Here is a 20,785-nt window from a genome sequence, read left to right on the forward strand (position 1 = left end):
ATGAAAAGGAAAATAGACATGTTGTCCTTCTGTTTTTCCACCCTTCAGTTCCCTCAGCTGAGACTCTCTGGCACTCAAAATTAACCCCGGTATTTTGCTAGGTCTTTATGTAACTGTTCTTTTCCTCCCTGTGTGGATTCTGCCTCAATATGCTCTAAATTATAAATTCCAGTCTATTTTCTGATTATTTAATATCCAGCATCCTCAGTACAACGTGTGCTCGAGATCCTGCCATCCCCTCAGTAGCATCAGAGGAGAAGCATTTTGTACTCCTGTACCTCTTCGTCGCATATTACAATAATCGACGCAACATCTGCATTTATCTCTCTATGGTAATTAATAAATAGTTTGCCTTCTTTTTTTCAAGGTAAAGAGGCTTAAAGAATTGGGGTTTTTTTTGGTTTGGAGAATGCAGAACAAATTTGCATTTGCTCTTTCACGTTTTCAAAAGGATAGTGTTGTATTTTGGATTTTATGAGATGAAGAAGAGAAAGAGATGCTTAATGCTGAACCAGGAGGAAAATAAAACGGGATTTTAAATTTTGCTGCAAATAAGCCTGTTGTAATAAGCAACTGATCAATTAATGGCATAATAAATTAAGATTAGCTCAATAATTTCCATTTTGGTGATTAGTATTTTGTTTACAGAGACATTATAATCAATTTTATCTATGACTTCGGTTGTAAGAGGGTTTTTTTTGTTGTTGTTTTTGGTTGTCATGTTTTATTTTGAATATTTAAAAAAATCTTCCAGTTACAAAATTAAAGTTTATCGGTCTTTGAGAGGATGAACATGCATTCTTACACCACTATCATTATAACACTTGAAAATGATCTCAAAACAACATTAATGTTTACCACAATAATTACTGGGACAATTTCTTGTTATGGTGGCAGACCTATTTACAAAATAAAATCTGGAAAGTGCCCATTTGTATTTATCCTCCTTTACGTTGACACTGAAACCCTTCTCTCGCTCCTCTCCAGGACCTGATACGTCGGGACATACTCTACTACAAGGGCCGCATCGACATGGATCGCTACGAAGTTCGGGACGCCATCGACGGCCGGGACGACGACTTTAACGTCAGCGTTAAGAATGCTTTCAAGTTGTTCAACAAAGACAGCGAGGAGATCCACATCTTCCTGGCCAAAAAGCCCGAAGAGAAGATCCGCTGGCTCAGGGCCTTCCACGAAGAGCGGAAGATGGTGCAAGAGGACGAGAAAATTGGTAATCACACACCCGCTGTAGCTTCCAGTGTAGGTTCGATTGTTTCATATAAAGTTGCAAATAAAAACCCAAAATAACAACAAAAAAAAATCACCGTAACAAACCAACGCTAGATCAGACTTGCTGGATTCTCTTCAGGACGAAACAAATGACTCATAAAAGATGCGTCATCAGAACTGCAGAAGGTTTTTGATTTGTCTCTGACTTAATTCAAATCTGTTTCCGCTTCTGTAAAAGACAACCTTTGCTCCAGTCGACCTCCGTTGATGTCTGACCAAATTCCTGTGCTGCTGTTTAGGTTTTGAGATCTCTGAGTACCAGAAGCGACAGGCAGCCATGACAGTGAGAAAGGTGACCAAACAGAAAGGTGAGGCAACAAGAAGATACCAGGTGATTTTCCCTTTTTGTTTTGTTCTCCTCACTGATCTACTCTGTCTTCTCATCGCTGTTTACTCTGTCTTTAATAACCTGCTCTCCTTTTTTACTTCCTGCACCCCGTTTAACACATGCCTTGTTTCTGAGTGGAAATAGGCCAGTCTTGGACCCAGTAACCCAGAACAGTCAAGAGATTATGGTTACTCGTTGTACTACAGCGCCCTCCACTCTTGTTGGCACCAGTAGCAAACGTGTGAAAAACCTTAAAATAAATCAATTTAAGTTTTTTTGCAGCAGCATAATCTCACACTGAGAAATGGAAGAAAAATCCGACCTTTACGTTTATCTTGTGGTGATTTTTTTTTATTTTTTATTTTTAGTCACTCCTACCAATTTTGATCAAATAAATGTAAAATCTTGATACAAGTGAGGAACTAAAACGCTACATATCTACAGTCAGAGCATCGATTAAAAGTTTAAAGTGACTCTGTGAGAAACAAAGCGTCTCAATGACCTGTTTGTGTTTTTACTTTATGCAAAGTAAGCAGGATGATAAGAAAAGTAAAAAAAAAAACCCCGAAAAACTCCAATGATTGGATAATGACAGGTTATGAGAGGCCACGCTGCACTTCTAATCATTTCCTTTTGTTTTGGCACACAACAGAATCACCTAATGAACTTTATGGACTTGTGTACCAGAGGCAGGCAAAAACAAATAGCATGTTGGTTTTTGGCTGCAACAAGACGCACTTTGGGGTCACCAGGTCTCCATAGCTACCACTGAACACTATCCACACACCCATTGGTTAACAAAATAAAAAAGCCTTTCCTGTTCTACAGTCACAAATCTAAAATTACCTTCTGTCCAAAGCCATCTCAGTCCCATAGAAAACCTGAGGTGATCTGAAGAGAGGAGATTATATACAACAGGCTCCAGATTCTGCAGAGAGGAGTAGTCAAAGATCCGCCTCTCTGCATGTTCTCCCTATTTTAAGTAAGCAGGCAAATTGCTGCCCTATTGGCAATTGAGGCTCTTCTAACTATTAACCCCCGGGTTGCAAGCAATTTCAGAACCGGTTATTCTGCTTAAAACAATCACTAAAAAACTTCAAATCAAGTCCAAATGTGAGATTATTCTCCTGCAAAGAAGCATGAATTTATTTCGGAGCATTTCCCACACGTTTTCCAGGGATGCCAACAATCATGGAGGGTGCTGCATGTCTAACGTCTTCCGTCTGAGTCGAGCCTTAGTCAGCAGCACAAGTTGGAAAAGCAGCCGTTAAGCATCAATGAAAAGACAGAGGGCTGTTTGCATGAAGTTTAAAGGATGATCCCAGTCTTCAGGACATGTGGGTCCTGTGTCACGCTTGTCTAGACGCCATTAATAGCAGCACCACTCCAGACGCGTTTCTCTCCCTCTCTGAGCTAAAAGGTGTTTGGTGTAGCTTCCCATCGCCTGTAAATGCAGCGTAATGTTGCCACGACACAGTGTGGCGAATTGGAGCGAGGATTTCGGCACTACGCCTTTTGTCCATGTCACTGGGACGGGGACATCTACCGAACATGCAACGGTGAGTTCGGTAGCAGAAGAACACATCAAAGAAACCCGTTTTTCCTCCAACCGGACGGAGCACCCACATGCCCTGACTTGCTGGCATCAGTCCTTTAAGATTTAGCCATTTAAACTGCCAGGCTAGATGTTTGTACATTTACCATTACTGATGTTCTTGCCAGATAAGCATGACCATCCATTTAAGGTATCGATGAAGTAATAACTAGAGCTGGAATGTTCTCTCTGATGCTAGGAACCCCCCTTTCCCCGTAGATGTCTGTGAGAAGTAAATGTTGTGTGTTTCTAAGTGCTGTATGTGTACGTGGCTGGCACAAGGTGAAGTACTTTCTTGAATTTCAGATTCATTTATAGATTTCATCTTGAGAAAGAGGGCCATGTTGTATGGACATGGTTTGAAAATGATAAAGGTATATGCATTAGAGTTTTCCTTAGAGCTAGCACAATAAGATGCCATGGCAACTGCTAAGCAGCATTGGAAGGTGTTGTGTTTATAACGTTGGCACTGGAGCATGCAATCACTGTCCAATCTGTTTACAAGCATTATCTTGACAATCCAAGATAAACAGCCTCTACTAACACAAATAGATCCAACCTCTCCGACTGCTAAAACGGAAGACACCGTTTCTCATCTCTTTGATTTGTTTTGTTAAGATGCCATGGCAACTTTTTCAATATTTCATCTTCAAATTCTGATTCCTTACTCCTACTAGCATAGCTGTGATGCTTGTAGACTGTAGCTCAACGACACCGTAGACTGTAGATTAGTGCATATTAAAATGCTTTCTGTTGGCTCTACTTTCTCCACCTGTGTGTGTGTGTGTAGTGTGTGTAAGTGTCAAACGGTGCTATTCAAACAAAGGCGCAGACAACAAACTCGGAAGAACAGACTCCAGACGCTTGGTGTCTTGATCATTTCAGGTGGAACCTGTCAGTTCTCCTGTTGCGCTGCCTCAGAGTTTGTTTGAATAACGTCGCCGTCCTCCACTGTGTCATCGCTGCAGCTGAATTTCACATTTCTGCCGATTCAGCTTTCATCGTTTTGACCAAAGTGTATCATGTCTCGAGATTAAATATGCCGGAATGATAACTGGTAGCTAATCTTGTTCGCCTGCGTGCCTGTTTTCTGTGTGAAGCATGACTTGATGTTGTGGTGTTGTCCGAGATGCACCGGTTAAAGTTTTGGTGGCCAGATTCCGACTTGCGTAAAACGTGAACCTGGCGACAACAGTGTTAATCGATTCCAATAACTCTGTGTAACATTGCACGTTGTCAGGGTTTGTTTATATTGCTAAATCTATTTTTTTTATTCTGTTTTCTTTTTTATTTACCAACCATTTCGGTACTTTGAATATTGTAGTTAATCTCAAAGAGCCGACAGATAAAAGCATAAATTAAAGAAATGTACAATTTAATAGCGTTATTGGCCTCAAAACAAATTAATATCTGTAACAGTGTGACATCTTGACTTGAAAACTAAATGAATCATAGATATATAGAGATAGCTGACCATTTTTTAGTTAACTTTATTAGGAGCAGAGGTGATATTACAGAATCACATAACAGAGCAGTCACGTAAAACAGGCTTTTACTATTATTTCTTGGTCAAAGAGAGATAATTATGGCGTTCAGCATTGTATATTAGCAATAGGATACATAAAAATGCAGATTCTTACTTCAACAATGTGATTTTCAAAAATGTGCCAACATTTCCAAACTCAGCGAAAGAATAAAATAGCATTGCTGTTATCCGCTGAAAGTCTCGCCCTCTCAAACTTGTTTTTTCTTTGACGTGTGAACAAACTGAAGAAAACATTTTTCTTTTCAATCTACTTTTTCTGACTCCCTACTTAAACACCTGTCTGATACTGAAAATAGTTTGAGTCTCTCCTCCGTTCAGTAACGGCGTCCACACTGAAGAGTCTCATTGTCAGCACAATGCGGTTGCGTTCGAGTGATCGGAAAACGATTGGATTTTTCTGTTTCGGGGCAGTCTGGCCACCAGCCGGTTTATCGCTGCATCTCTAGTTGTTTTGCCTGTTTCATACATGAAACTGATGATGTTTCCCCTTTGCTGCCTCCCTCCTTCTTCTCCTTCTTCTTCTTTTTCTTCTTCTTTCTTCTTCTCTTTTCTGCTTTGTGATCTGCACCGCTTCCTTACCCTATCTCAATCCCCACCCCCCAAAATCCCTTGAACCCCTTGCTTGTTTTTATTTGCGCCTGCCTTCCCAGGTGTAAACAGGTGCACGCCCCCCTCATACCCGCCCCCGCAGGACCCCCTCAGCGCGGGGCAGTATGAGGTAACGGAGGACATGGCACAAGGAGAGGTTTTTGAATTCAGTCAATCCAAGAGAGGCCAGGGGCCTTTCTGGCAGAATTTTAGTAGATTAGCTCCATTTAAGAAATAGAGAAACACAGACTCTTCTGAAGGACCAGCTATTTTTCTTAGAAGCACTAAACACTGGATGATTACGTCCCATGATGAAGAAAACACAACCACCACAAACACACAGGAGACTCTGAAGTTAAGGACCAATGTTACTATATGATTTGATCGGAAACACCAAGAGGACTTTGAGACTTGAATTTCAAAATTGAGGATAAAAAAAAAAAAGACACACCTTTACAACAATTCTTCTTTGTTAGTAACGTCATCACGCTTCTTCTCCAGCTGACTCTGCTGTCACAGACTTTATCCCTCCGATTCTGCACATTCACACCTTCTGAATGTTCTGGAGTTATTAAGATTGTTAAATGATTTTGTTTTGAGCCCATCGTCGTTGTCATCATCATCATCGTCATCTTCTGGAAATAGCAAGCCTTCGAGGTTAAGCTGGGTCGGTCCTCGTGGGAGCGAGACCTTGCCGCGCCGCGATCCCTCTGAATGTGAGCTCGACGGATGACACGGGAACCCGATGCGCTCAGGACCCGCCCAGCTCGACAATCCCAGACGGATCAGGCCGTCGCCGCTCCACTGAAACCATCCATCCACACTTACTTATGAAAGCCCCTCTCCGTTTTATTTATTTTTATTTTTTTTTTTTAATGTCTGCCTCCAAGTCTTCTCTTCCTGCTCCTCTTGTCCTCTCTATCTCCCGGTCCACCTGCTCAGCTTCTTCCTCGCAGAGGAAGAGTTTCATTCTTTTGGAAACCTGCCATCGGCCATGATATGACAGGTCAGGGAACAAATCAATAGTCGGAACATCAATAGAATATTTACATCCCCTCGCCAGTTGCTCGTGACAGGGTATTCACATCGGCTCACAGCGATGCTCAGCGCGTCCCGCTCAGATGAGCCGTCTGCGAGCAGGATATAGGCAGGGTACGGTCGGCCTGCCTCGCGTCACAGTCCCCCCACGCCGCCACTCTCCCCAGAGACCACCCCTGTAGCACTGTGCTGGCAGCTTACTGGGTGTTTGGAAAAGAGCACAGCCTACCTCCAGAAATGAGCAGTAAAAGTCAAGTTGATGCATCGGCCAAGGTCCAAAAAGAAAAAAAACAAAGCAAAAAAAAACAAAAAAAAAACCAACAAAAAAACGGACTTCTTGAGTTGATTTTGTAGTGTTCACACTGTTAAATATATCCAGTCTGAGTTCTTCTGCTCTTATTTCAGTACAAGGGATACAAATATGCAATGCTACAGAGAGGAGAAATTAGCCAGGATCCCAACCGGTTCACTGGTTAAGGACATTCGGAGTCTGTTCGGATTTTTAAAACAAGCCAATACCACGATGGGAGGGGGAACGAAAAGGTGTATTTAATCTGTAGCATGCACCTTCCCTCCCGACAGATTCATTAATCTCTTAACACTTTGAATCTCCCCCCCCTCCCTTTTCCTTCACGTCGCTTTCCAGATCTGATCCGTGTTTCTGGCAGTTAGCTCCGGCAACCGTTAAGTGATTTACAAAGGACCGAGCCCCCGATCAGATTGATTTGTTTAATCAACAAAGTCCCTGCAGCTGCTTTGGGAGAGAGATCCTCGCCGCGCGCCGCGTCCTCCTGGCGAGGCGTTTAGATAAGGGAGGATATCTGAGGAGGGGAAAAGAAAAAAACAAAACAAAAGAAGAACGATTGACGCTCATCACGAAGGCGTAATTCTACTCCAGGAATGTAAGTGAACCATGTGTCCATGCCGTGTGATCATGTTTTGACCTCAGAAGTACATTTTGTGTTGGATTCTACCACCCGATGGACAGTGCATATACAGTATGACAATTGTGCAATGTGATATATCATTATATATCTTCACTAATCACTTACGGTTTTCTATGGAAGAGATAAATATCGTCCTGTGTCATTTTGTTTGCCTTCTTACGGGCCTTATAACCTATGGGAAAACGAGACCTTGGGCTTGCTTTGTATGCCGTGCAGTTTCTGTTTCAGTAAAGGAAGTTGAGAAACGGGTGAGTCGGCTGCTGGTGTCTGTAGAGATGGCTCCCGGTGAGATTGTCTTGGAAGATTAACTCTCATGCCTGGCACAGCAAAAAGAAATGGTTCCCAGGCCATGATAACCTCAGGTCCCGTGCTACACCTATCCACCACCACCACCCTCCTCGCCCCTTACTCACCGCCCCGTCAGATCAACACCACACACACACACGCACACGCACACCTACATACACAAATGCACAATCACTTGCTGGCCCGTTCTGCTGCGGAGAAGAGAGATGCTATCTAACAGTGCCTTCCAGCATTCCACTAGTGATTATCTATTCAGTTTTCACTGGCAGATTTGAATTAGTCATGTATTTTCCCTTCGGTGCATTTCTTCCTTTCTCTCTTCTTCTCGTCCACACACTGGGAATTCCTCATCCCCTCCCTCCACCCCACCGAACCCCCGACTCCCGCCCCCACTCCAACTCCCAGTGCACCAAAACTCCCAACAAATCCGACAATTGGTCAGGCCTTTCTCCTCCCTCCCTCCCTCCCCACCTCCTCCCCCCGCTCCAGTAGTTACAGTGTTGTCTGACTGAAACACTTTGAAACACTTTATTATTGTTATTATTTTGTGTTACACTCGCATAGCTGCAATCAACTTGCACAGAGAGGAAGTTTTGTTCTAATTCCAGCTACGTAGAGTTCCATTTTGTTATCTATATATCTCGCAGAAAGAGGATTTGATTTGAGTTTAGAGTAGGAAACCGATTCACGTTACTCAAGTTAGACTTCACATTTCAGAGTATATTATTAATAGTGAGTTATGAACCGAAAGAAGTCATCTATTTTAACTTTATCTGCTACACTCTGTAAATAGTGTAAAAAGAACAGATCATATATTTGGATATTTTGCGTTGGAGACGAATGTTGTTCCAGTTCTAGCGTGCGGTAGACCTCAGTACCCAGGTAAATGCATGCTTGTGGCATCCAATATTTTGCATGAGACTTAAGCCAACTCTTAACGGATTATTTACGTTCATCGAACTTCCGAACGCTTTTCTTTTCTCTTCTATTTGTTTTTTTTTTCTTTCTTTCTTTCCCCTCCCCTCATAGCGGAACCATTCATTCGTGAAGCCATGCCATCTCACTAAAGGGAGTTGTTGTCTCTGTCCACCTGTATCCTGCTCACTTCACGCTCCAAAGTTGTAGCCTGTGTTTTGTTTGGTTTGGGGTTTTTGTTTTTATTTATTGCCACTTAGAGGAGCATGTCAGTCTCTCATGCTGAATCAAACGTCTGTTAGGTGAAACGACAGACACCGCTGGTCTCCGTGCCCAGATAAAAATGGGTATTTTAATCCGTAGCTTTTCGTTTAGCACGCTTTTCCTTCACACTGCAGACTGCTGGTTATTTTTATTTGACTTTATCGTGTTTCGTTTGGAGTGCCATCATCAAGCGGAGGCAAAACGGGTATAATTTTTCTATGACAACAGTGAACCAAATAGGAGTTAGCTCTGATCGCGGCTGTTCGTGTATAGATTTGTAGTCGAGCAGAAGACATGAAAACACGTGGAGTACCCCCCACCCCCCTCCTCTTTACACAAGCTAAAGCTAGGTCCACCCATTGAAATCATTCTCTCTAGTTTAAGTAATGACTTGACATGGAAAATTTACTACTCTATTTATTGCTATCAGTATTAGGGTCATTAAGTTTGGGCCAAGCAGTTTAAATAATGTATATATTGGGTTTGTTTATTCTTATATAACTATCAATCTGACCTTTTAGGAGTCCTAAAGGACAGCCATCTGTCCACTTTGAGGTCTGTTTTTTTTTTTCTTCTTTTTTTTCTGTCTCTGCTCATGTAAGCCAAGTCAGTGGACAGAAAACTATTAGAGAACGCTTAGATTTTTGTCATTCTTGGTTTCTATAGTCCAGAGTTAACTTGAGCCAGTAATCATCCACGTTCAGCACAAAGTGCCCAGCAAAAATATGAAAACATCTTGAGCTTCTGCACATTTTGTGACATCATAGCTACTGACTTTAATTGACTTTGTTGGGATTTTATTTGATACACCAACGTAATGCGGTGTGTTCTTGAGAGGTTGAGGTTGAACGATACATGCCTCGCGCAAATAAAAATCTGAAAGGTGTGGCAGACATATATATGATACCCCCCGCCCCCCAACCTTCATAAATGACCTAAATCAAGGGTGTCTCATTTTCATTTCAAGATCACAACTGTCCTCAAATTGCCAGTTGTAGCAGAAACTATTGATAAAACTACCTATTAACAAACTGTTAAAAAGTAGTTTTCTTTACATTCAATGACAGCATCTCAAAAATTAAATAATAATAAGCATCTTTCACATTGATGTAACTTGGCAGTATACAGGAAAAATGCTTAAATTTAAAATCTAAGACTCTAAAAAGAAATATATTACTCAACAACACCCATAAACTTTCTCATTTGCAATGTACTCCTGACCAAAAATTAGCTTTCTGGCCGACATGCGGAGCGATATTTGTGAGGAATAACACACGCTATCGACAGCAAAACTTGGTGGTGGCAGCATCATGCTGTGGAGATGCTTCTCATCATCGGTTTTAGAGTACATGGAGCTGAACAGGACAACAAACAGGCTTGGAACTGAAGCGGAGGTTTACCTTACTTCAGGACAACCACAATGAAGCAGCTAATATCAAAAATGGCCCAGTCAAAGTCAGGGCTTAAATCCAATTGAGAATTTATTGCAAGATTTTAAAACTAATGTTTGCAAAAGTTCTCTGTCCAACAAGAACCCCCCCCAAATCCCCAAAGAACTGGGTTTTGTAGAGAAATGCAAAACCCAAAAATAATAAAAAAGAAAATAATAATAATAATAATAAGCAGTGTACCGTGCTTTCATGACTTCTCAATATGGCATAACCTTTTGTTGAGCTTTCAGATAAAATCCCAATGATGTACAGAGAAGTTTCTGGTTGTAATGTGACATGATTTGAAAAAAGTACAAGACGTTTGGATATTTTTGCAAGGCACTGTCGCCGACTCTTCAGTAGTAGTTCCTCACAGCTGATTATAGGGTCCTGTGTTGTTTCAGAGTAGTCAGGGTACAAAGTCTTCGACGAGCCATATATTCATGTGGTGTTCAGTGACAACGAGAAGACTTCAATCCCCACACTTGCAAACCTTTTCATTGTATATTACCATCAGGTTTGAGGTCCGGATTTTTTTTTTTTTTTTTCTGTCACAAAAAATGTACTCCACATCTTTTTGACACCATATGCAAACAGTGTTTTTTTTTCCTTTCCTTCTTTCTTTCTACCTTTTTTCCTTCCTTTCTTTCTTGCTGGCCTTTATTTGTTGTAGAAATGGATAAAAACCTGAAAAATAATGCCTATTCAATCCAGAAACTGTGAATGGGAGAGTGGAGATGTCAACTGTATGTACATTATATGTTTTGATGTAATCAGAAGCACTGGGAATATGTTGTACTTCGCTGTAAAGAAAAAAAAATAAATCCATATCTGATATAGCTGTACTTTTGTTGAAAATAAAAACCTCTACAGAACGCCGTGTCGAGGCATCAGTGTGTGTGCGCGTGTGTGTGTGAGAGTGGGGACGGCGGGGTTGCATTGTTGTTGAGTTTCCTGTCGCGTGACATCACCTCCTGTTTGTAGGAGCTGTTTCCAACACATGACACACTCACTCCAGGAGACGTTACAAAGGAAAGATTAAAGGGCATGAGATAAACACGACCGCGTCACAGAAATAAAAGAAATCAACACACTCCCAGCCACAAACGGTAGCTTGCACATGACTCTGCTGCGATGAATAAGTAATGGGGAGTTACGCAAACGTATCTCCCTCTTGGCCACGCTGAATCGTAGGCTGTTCACTCCGCTTCCTGATGTTTTGAAGTCCAAAGATGCAAGATTTTTTTTTTTCTTCTTCTTCTTTTCTGCTGCCGGAGATCTGAGACATCCTGGTGTGCTACAGACAGCCTGTGTCTGTGTGTGCGTGTGTGCGTCTTTTTTTCAGTTGGGTCTAAATTCAGTGGGGTCTTGAAGCTGATGCAAAAACACACCATGGTTGGATGATCCAAGCTGCCCATGAGGAGCCTCTAATGGGGACAGAAGCATTGTGCTGTGTGACTGTGGTCTCTAGTGGCCAGACACGGTGTTACATTTTACACACATTTTCCCCCCCAACATTTGGATAATCCTTTGTCTTAGTTGGTGAAACGCACACAGAGATCTAAAGAGCCTGACCAGCCTGCGTGATGTTTCCACAATGAACTTTTCCAGATGGTGCAACTAGACTATGACCACATTATTCAATATATTTTTCTATTTTATGAGATAGATTAAAGTAGTGCATGATTGTGGACAGATTGGAAAACGATATAAATAAGATTCTGAAATGTGTACACTGTTTTTTTTTTTTCTTGAATACCTTTAATAAATTTGTGCCAGAATGTCTCAATTAAAGCTTGACCAAATCCCTCTAGGTTTGCAAAACAGCAAGATGGAAATGGATCTTCATGTTCTACTTTTTGTCGAACTTGAGTCAGAGCTATAAAATAGTGCAAAAGATGTCAGTATTTTGGAGATGTACCACAACAACAACAACAACAACAAAAAATTGTAGCCGTTACAGCAGCAGCAGATGACTCTACCACGCATTGACTCAGGGGTTGAATAAAAAACAATACCACATCTTTAAAATTTTAATTTGTCAAAGATGTAGAAAACCATGCATCACTGTTTCCCCCCACATTCTAATTATTCCTTTTTGTGTTTTATTCTATCACTCAAAATCTGACCACTAAAGTGTGGTTGTAGTTACAAAATGTGGAGAAGTTCAAGGAGTGCGACAGGACAAAACTGCTGCTACAGTTTTTTTTGTCTTGTCCTGGTCATCGAGGAAATTTGAGGGGAAAAAAATCAAACAAGGAAAATCGAACAACAGAAAAAAAGGTAAACTCAAAGTAAAATCACTCAGGTTCAGCGTTTATGTGCTTTAAGTAGTTCCTCAGGACGAGAGGTATGTCCAGACTGTCTATTGCAGGGTCCTTGTCGGCAAACGGGATGTGTCTTCGGATTGCCAGCCGGGCCTGTGACATCAGCGTTTTGGGACAAACTGTTTGGGTAAAAATGACAACAGTGAACCATTTGCAGAAGGAAGCATTTAATTTAAATGTATCAGACTCACCTCTCTCTCTGAGCAGCAGCAGTAGCGCTTCATTCTGCTTTGTAGTTTTGTCAATAATGAGTGTAGGTAGATAGACGTCTGCCCCGAAGTCTACGAGCAGCTGAATGTACTCCACCCCACACCCGTAACGGAGACACACCTCCACAACAGTCTTGGGTTGCTTGATCCTGGCCAGCATCTTCTCGTCCGTGCAGTTATAGTTGGGGTTGGCCCCGTGCAGCAGGAGCAGCTTAAAGCAGCCCAGGTGTCCATAAACGGCTGAGATGTACAGGGGCCCTCTGCAGGATGTCGCGTTGGAGGCCCACTCGGGGACCTTCGGCCGGACGTCCACCTCGGCTCCAAACCGCAGCAGTTCCCGGAGAGTGTCTACGTCACCCTCCCTGGCGGCGGTCAGCACCGGGGAGCAGTTGTTGTACTGGCTGCCGTTGGGGTCGGCTCCCGCCTTCAGCAGGGCCGCCACGCAGTCCAAGTGTTTCCCACTCACAGCTGTGAACAGAGGCGTCTGGGCCTTCACATCCAAAACGTCTATCTGGATTTTGAAGGAAAAGGAGAGGGGGAGGGCAATGATACTTCCTGTAAGGAAATTCTGTTATTTTAGGGTAGAGCAAGCATAAAACTGAAGCCCTGCATTCACACACCGATTCACTACAGTAAAGGTTTGAGTAGGTTTGCCACCCGTCCCTTAAAATACGGAACCATCCCGCATTTGGCTGTTAAATGTAGCGACCCGTTCCATATTCCACAAATGTGGATGTATAACAATAAAATGAGGGTCCCCGATTACTTTATATAGTAGGCTGCCCCAGTTATTGTTTCACTCACGGTATTGGTGTTGCGATATTGTGCCCAGCTGCTTTCTGGGTAAAAGACCAACGGACACAACGCAGTCTCTCTTTCTCTCTCTCCTCCCCGGCTTTAAATATATAGGGACTGGTCCCTTGGCAACCCTAGTCGAAGAGCCCCCCGAGTCTCTTTAGGAGAATTTGAGAAAAGATAAGTATTAAAATCCAAGAGATGGCAGTAGTGCAACACTAATGGATGCACGCTGCCATTAAAATCTAAAGAAGAAGAAGTCGGAGGAAGTGAACAAAGCCGATCCGTCAGTGTTGGCCACGCCAGGTCGGCCCTTCGCAATGGACGATGATTGTTTACAGCACAGGCAATTTCAGGTAAGCTTATAACGCTGAACTGGAGCATACCACAAAGGGCAACAGTTAGCTAGTGGGTAAAATTCAAGACCTTAACACAATTTACACCCCCAGAAAGCAATAAATCCCTCTGCACGAAGTGAAGTGTAATACAAGGAAGGAGCTGATTATTTTTATTTTTATTTATTTCTAACTAGGCTAGGTTATACCCGCCTTTCGCCCAATGACTCGGCACTAAGGTTTTTGTATGGCGTATCAGGGTCTTAGCTATTAATAAATGAGTAAATTTCTGCCAAAAAAAAAACAAACATGGACATGTCTGAGTTTGAATAGTCAAAACATTGCAAGAAAAAACTCAGATTTTTAGATTAATTTAACTTCTATTGTTTTCCTTGAAATTTTCTGAAGTTACTCTCAAAATTTCAGTTTTATTTTTTGATCTACAATGGTATACAACTCGAGAGTGACACATAAATATAACCTTCAATTACAAAGGTTTTGTGCTTAAATATTTTGTCAGTGAAATCAAAGCAGTTGTTAATCTGTTTACAGCCAAATTGCATCAGTCAGTTCCTCTGCGGAAACTTGCACATAATCAACACATCCCCGAACGTTTTCGCGCATTTTTTTTTTATTCCACATGGGTTTACTGCAAAGTTTTTCGCAAAAATGGTCAAACCTCTGGATTTAAGTGATGCTAACTCTCACCTGCAGGTGGCAGTATTTCTTACTTCTTCTCCAATTTTGCTTCAGATTTACTTGATGTCACGTGGCCACCAACAAAAAGTGACATTTACCGTCAAACAAAATCGTGGAGGGACTGCTCAATGTGAATAATATTTTAAGAAGTTAAAGAATGTTAAAGTTACTTATTGAATGGAGAGACTGCTAATTATTAATATTTTAACAGTTTGTTAATGGGTTTTATCAATACATTTTGGAACAACCGGGCCTTGGAGAACGCACATATCAAAATTTAACAAATTGTCTGGAACTGTTAAGTTGTTTTGTAGGATTTTTTTTTCCAGAAATATGATTTATGGTTAATTTGTCTTTAGTCATATAGTAGAGTACAGTAGTGTCCAAAAGTTCAGAGACTGACAGAAATAACCTTCAGTTTTTATGGGAGTTGATTGAGTTGTGTCTCGGCTGCTATGAAGAGTGATTGAAATTGTACCTAATCCAGAAAGCTTGATTTAACCTGTTTTGGCCCTGTCCCTAAATGACCTTTCAGCATCACTTCAGTGACTGCATGATGAGGTCAAAGAGTTGCTTTGGAACATGCGATTGGTTTGTGTTTGAAGCCAATCGTCTTTTTTTTTAACCTTGAAGAAAACGTGTGCTGCCGTCATTGCTCTGCAACAAAAGGAGTAGGCAGGTAAACATGTTGCAGCTAACTAAGGGCTAACTAAGGTTTAGTGTGTTTCTTCCTCAAGGAGAAAAACATGGAGGGGACAGACTGAAACACAGAAGGACACACCAGGATTGTTGTCTTCTGGATGTGAGAAAATGCTTGTCTGTGGAGGAAAGAAGGTGAATGCTAGCGTTGACACTGAAGCCTTCAGACAATTTATGTTTGGACTTGCCTCTTGTTATGTGCAAGCGAGTTACCTCACTCATGATTTTGCCTACTAAGTGCCATGAGTAAGAAATGGGATCAAAATGTCCTCCAAGAGCAACTTTGCTCAATGATCCGGGAGCAATTTGATGATGATCACGGATTTTTCCGGCACAATGGAGCTCCATGCCACAAGGCAAAAGGAAATGACCAAATATCTAAGGGATCAAAACACTGAAATTATCGGTGGAAACACCTCCAAACTCAATGAAAAACATGTGATTCTTTGCCTAAATTTGATGGATTTCTCACCACAAAAATGGGGGGTGGGGGGAGAACCCCACACTTAATAAATAGAAAATGTTTATTGTCAGAAATACCTGATTAAAGATATAACACACTGAAGCAGTCTTAAACGTTACGCTGCACAGCTCCATAGCATGCAGCATCGAAGTGAACATGTTTTAGTAGTTTGTCCAAGTTTGGGAAGAGTTTAGTCTGCGCAAGCGCTGTGCATAAGGCCAAGAATTCGGCAGCTTGTTACAATAAAAAAAAGAAAAAAAAAAGTAGTTCATTGGGAGGCTTCCACAGCACAATGAGCTTCTAATGAGGGGGCAATATGCTAAGCTAATGGTCACCAGCGAGGACAGCAACACTGATAAAAACTGCTGATTCACTCACCGGGAGTGTTGGCTCTAACTAATCAGTTCACTTTGTAGGGATGTGGATACAAAGTCATGCAGAACACACATTGTTCTCAAACTGTGCCACAAGTTTGGTGCGCAGAAAGAAATCTCGCTATTGATTGTTTCCGAGGTAAATACAATGAAACTCATTAAGATAAAAAGCTAAAAAAAAAAAAACAAAACCCTCCTACATGATAAGCTATTAAAAAACACCCCTGTGATCTGTGGTTTATCAGGAACTTCTCAGAGAGAGTCAGAGTGAGGAAGCCTTTGAGAATGCCTGTCACAAACAGGATGACAGAGGACAAGGGACAAACCAGTGTTGCTGCCTCCTGTTCTGCTGCTTTCTGTTCACCTCCAAAGTTGGGAGGTTTAGATCTGGGAATGACTTCAAGCTCAACTTTATTTCCAGTTTCACCTTCATAAAAGCAGGTGAGATTTTCTAAGTTATATGCTCAGTTTAGCACTACAGGGTTTCCCCCAGTCTATCATAAGCCTGGCGGGCCACCAGGCTTTATCTGCCCTCCCCCCCACCACCAGGTTGGTTTATTTATTATAGGTTTATTTATGGAACGGTAACAGTGATAGTGTCTCTTTGGTGAAATGGATAGAACTACAACGGCAACACAGTAGGGTCAGTATGTGAACATATAGGGAGAATGAAAACTCTGCAACCACTTCCTGTCTTTACTGGTCGACATGCTAACAACCGAAGTGCAAAATATGTATATTTACTATAATTGTGTTTTTTTTTTTATGTGCCTCTTTTAAGACTTTGTAGTTGATGTTTAGGTATTATCTGGTCATATTTTCAAATTTCCTGTCTCAAAACTCAAAAACATGGTGGGCCGCTGCATGGCTGCCAATACCACCGGGATTAGCAGGTTTTCAGGGGGAAGCCCTGCACTGCAAGCTAATAATGCTAATAATGTGCATGTAAAATGTAGGAGGTTCAAAAGTAGTTATGGGAAGTCTGAACACGGTTGCACTGAATTTAATTTCGGGGTATCAGGGAGCCTTAACACAAACGTAGAGCCACACTTTGAAGATTTTTCCTACTGCTTATATATTTTTTAGCACTATTTAAAGGAACATTTATGTATTTTCCAGGCACATTGTGCCGACATCCAGGTGTCGTTTCATAGCACAGTCGTGCAGTTATGTTACCTTCAAAATGACTTGTACATCAAAAGCAACTTAAAAGACGTTCAGGATTGAAATTTGCCAGCTTGAAATTGCGCCTCTGTCTCTTTAAGAAGCTTCTACACTTTCTTGCGCGCAGCCCCTTTAAACGCGTCCTCGTAATATGCTTCTCGTTATTCATTTGCAGTCGTTGGCGGATTGGACTGAGAGGCTGTTCCTATGATGAGCTCAGCAGACTCTCAGTTCCACCAGGTGTTTAATTGCTGCTGCTGCTGCTAAGCCTGATGTAGTTGAGGAAAAAAAAAGAGAGAAGAAGAAGAAGGGGTGGAGGAGGGGCGCTCTGTGAGGCGGAAGCTCGCCTGGAGACTGGAGCTGTGTGGAAACAGGCAGCGTTTTGTGAGAGCGAGCATTTAGATGGCATGAATGGAACACACATGAAAAGAATCGAGGCAAAGCTCTCGAGGTACGTTTCTGACGAGGGGATGACATTAGAACGTGACATAAAGCACCAAAAAGTGGATTTCACTTAATACACCCCCCTCCTCTAACGTCAGGCTGCAACTTAGAGCAAAAAAAAAAAAAAAAAAGCGTTTTTTGAAGTTTCTTTTTGTATTGACTGCAAATACTTTTCATTGCAAAGCAGCCATATTTGATTCTGAGGTCAAACTACATTTATAGTTTTGCCTTCTGGGGAGCTTTCTGTTCACTTTTCAACTTCTGCGCAAAAAATATGACATATAATTAAACTGCATTCCTCAACCAATCATGCAGTGGCTCTTTAAAATAATGATTTATTTTCTTGCTTTCGTTGCTCCAAACTTAACCCCGGCGGGTTGAGGCATCCGAGATGACTGCACTTTTTGGTATGAAATGGCACTCGGTAAACAAAGTGCAGCAATTACTTCACTACGCACGCCGTTATACTTAGATGTTTGATTCACGGCTCGTGCGAAATTATTTATCGCGGTGGGCTTAAAATACCCCCCAAAAATAAATAAATAAATCTGGAGATCGGTGCCAACTTCTTTTTCCATTTGAGTGTGTTTTCTCATAATTGGGTTGACCGGGCAGCAAAAGCAATAAACACACACCCGGTGACGGCGACAAACCTCCGCCCCGTGCTCCAACAGGACCTCCAGGCACTTCAGGTGTCCGAGGGCAGCGGCGGTGCGCAGCGGGGTCACCGGGACCCCCCAGCCGCTCGGAGCATTGATGCACCGCTGGTATTTCTCTTGAGCGAGGAGCTGGGAGAGCAGAGGCGCGTCGTCGGCGCCCACGGCGTCGTTCAAGGCCCGAGCCTGCTCGCCGTCCTCGTCCTCCTCCTTGGGCTGCAGCAGGGAGAAGATCTTCGATACGTCCATCAGACTCATGTTGACAGGCTGGCCCACGGCCATTGTCACACTCCCAGCAAAGACGGGGTCAGGACGACTTCATCTGCAAATCAGTTTTGATTTTACTCACGGTGAGCAGCTTGATTGCTTTTTTCTTTTCTGTGTGTGTGTCAGTAGAAGACAAACTTCACAGATTACTCAGAAAAGACGAGACCCCTACCTTAAGTTGCTTTTAGCCCCGCTGATGTTGGCATTGTTAAAGTAGGAAGCAAAGACAAGAGAGGTCCTCCAAGAGTTGTAGAAACTGCAGTGTGGCCCGCTGTGTGTGTGTGCGCATGTGTGTGCGTGTTAACAATTCGGGGGGGTAGAGGCTTCTTACTAGTGGGGGTATATTGGGGGGCTAATTTTAGGCCACACAGGGGCCTGGCTAAACTTCCATTCTGGGAGAGTGAAGGCTCAGGTTTATAATTAGAAAGGTGATACAGCTATGACACTGTGATTTGAGAGCATGACTTACTCCTCCCTCCTTTCCAAACATAAAACCAAATTAAAGAATCACCTCACCGGGTGGACAGTTTTAGACAAGAACATTTTACTAAGTGAGATGCTTTTGGATCCTTTTGGATTGATTTATTTTTTTGTCGTTCCTTCCTGATTCTTCTAACTTAGTAACTGTCAGCTGTGAGGCCGTCGGTGGGGGGCTTTAGGAGAATCCGGTCAGCTGCTCCCACGTCTACTCTCTGTCCCATGCTTGGACAGGAGGCTCTGACGCAGATGGCAGCCTGTCAGACTTACGGCATTGTTCAAACCCACGTACAAGCTCCGCTTATACGTCAGGGCACACACACAAGACGCAGATGAAATGGATGCGAACATTTGAGGGTCCTCTGCTACAAGCTCACTGTATCAGAGGATACAAGCTCACTGTCTCTTGTTCAAGAGACTGAACAAGAGTTGAAAAACAATTCCAGATTTTGACCGTTTAGTAGTCAAAATCCGGTTAATTTCCTTGCATTGCCTCTTTAAATAGTGTCGATTCTATGTAGAATTGCCAAATCTTTTAGTGAAATACAAGAATCTATATTTGGATTTCTATCCCCGTCTTTTCATTTAATAGATAAATAAAGCTGCTGACATTCAGCTGCTGCTGCTTCCGACCCAGGGGTCAGAAGCAGGAGCAGCTGAATGTCTTCCAGGCATCCTTTTCTTGCTCTAACGTGTCGCAACACATTTGTATTCATACCCTTTGAACCTTTTCACAATTTGTCACGTTACAGAAACGAAATTCAAACTTCTGTCTGTGTCGTAAATTTAGATTTTATTTTATCTAGAAGTGGAAGGAAAAGCAGATGTGGGCGGCTTTTTTTTTTTTTTTTACTAAAGTAAAATCTTAAACCTGTGGCATGCATTTGTATTCATTGAATCCAATCAATCAATCAATCAATCAATCAATCAATCAATCAATCAATCAATCAAATTTTATTTGTATAGCACATTTCATCAGCAAGGCGTTTCAAAGTGCTTTACATAATTAAAATAAAAACAGCATGTAATAAACAGTGAGAAAGAGAAAGAGATTTAAAAAAAACATCATTAAAACGTAAACGGTGAGAAAGATAAACAAAAAGCTGTAGAACTTTAGTTGAGACGCCGTCAACTGGGACTCCAACCCTTTGGACTTTAGTCAAAACGCCGTTTGACAAGGACTCTAACCTTTCGGACTTTAGTCAAAACGCCGTTTGACAAGGACTCTAACCTTTCGGATTTTAGTCAAAACGCCGTTTGACAAGGACTCTAACCTTTCGGACTTTAGTCAAAACGCCGTTTGACAAGGACTCTAACTTCTAGATATAGCTCTTTTAAAATTCACTTACGTTTCTGTTGTTATCATGTATATCATTAAAACGTAAACAGTGAGAAAGAGAAATAAAAAGATGCATGTACTGTGCTACTTTTGGGCCATGCATAGTTAGCTAGTTGGACTCACTGGAGTTTCTGTTTTAGAGTGCCAGATTGAAACTGGTTGATTGTAACACATTTTTCAGACTTCTGTTATTAAGAATTGTGGGTCATTTTGCTTAGAGCAGTGTTTTTCAACCACTGTTCCGTGTGAGTGATCGTCAGGTGTGCCGTGGAAATTATCCAATTTCACCTA

General features: G+C 42.0%; 3 protein-coding genes across 13 annotated transcripts in view; 2 read left to right on the plus strand and 1 right to left on the minus strand.

The window, feature by feature from the left end:
* Positions 1–10,092, plus strand: part of arhgef9a (Cdc42 guanine nucleotide exchange factor (GEF) 9a) — a 56,793-nt gene extending 46,701 nt beyond the window's left edge. For 7 of the 10 annotated variants that reach the window (XM_007554797.2, XM_007554798.2, XM_016672785.1 and 4 more), the window contains 3 exons: positions 988–1,231; positions 1,530–1,598; positions 5,409–10,092. In XM_007554797.2, the coding sequence (XP_007554859.1) occupies positions 988–1,231; positions 1,530–1,598; positions 5,409–5,584 (489 nt within the window). In that variant the 3' untranslated portion in view covers positions 5,585–10,092. Of the gene's footprint in view, positions 1–987; positions 1,232–1,529; positions 1,622–3,518; positions 3,587–5,408 lie in introns of all 10 variants that reach the window. The other 3 variants (XR_001662452.1, XM_016672782.1, XM_016672784.1) reach the window with 3 other exon arrangements.
* A 2,172-nt stretch (positions 10,093–12,264) lies between these two features.
* On the minus strand, positions 12,265–19,058 carry asb12b (ankyrin repeat and SOCS box-containing 12b). 2 transcript variants are annotated; one of them, XM_016672794.1, is made up of 4 exons: positions 18,851–19,058; positions 18,409–18,702; positions 12,765–13,293; positions 12,265–12,692 (listed from the first exon to the last, which is right to left on the minus strand). In XM_016672794.1, the coding sequence occupies exons 2-4, from the start codon at positions 18,691–18,693 to the stop codon at positions 12,547–12,549; spliced, it is 960 nt and encodes a 319-aa protein (XP_016528280.1). In that variant the 5' UTR covers positions 18,694–18,702; positions 18,851–19,058; the 3' UTR covers positions 12,265–12,546. The 2 variants fall into 2 exon arrangements, with proteins under 2 accessions (XP_016528280.1, XP_007554869.1); XM_007554807.2 differs by having other exon boundaries at positions 18,409–18,733; positions 18,851–19,056.
* The window catches only part of LOC103139927 (moesin-like), a 40,721-nt gene continuing 38,608 nt past the window's right edge, over positions 18,673–20,785 (plus strand). The window contains exon 1 of the mRNA XM_016672790.1: positions 18,673–18,761. The gene's annotated coding sequence lies outside the window, so the exon portion shown is untranslated. The remainder of the gene's footprint in view (positions 18,762–20,785) is intronic.

Source organism: Poecilia formosa, unplaced genomic scaffold (assembly GCF_000485575.1).
Source record: "Poecilia formosa unplaced genomic scaffold, Poecilia_formosa-5.1.2 Scaffold66, whole genome shotgun sequence".
NCBI classification, from domain to species: Eukaryota; Metazoa; Chordata; class Actinopteri; order Cyprinodontiformes; family Poeciliidae; genus Poecilia; species Poecilia formosa.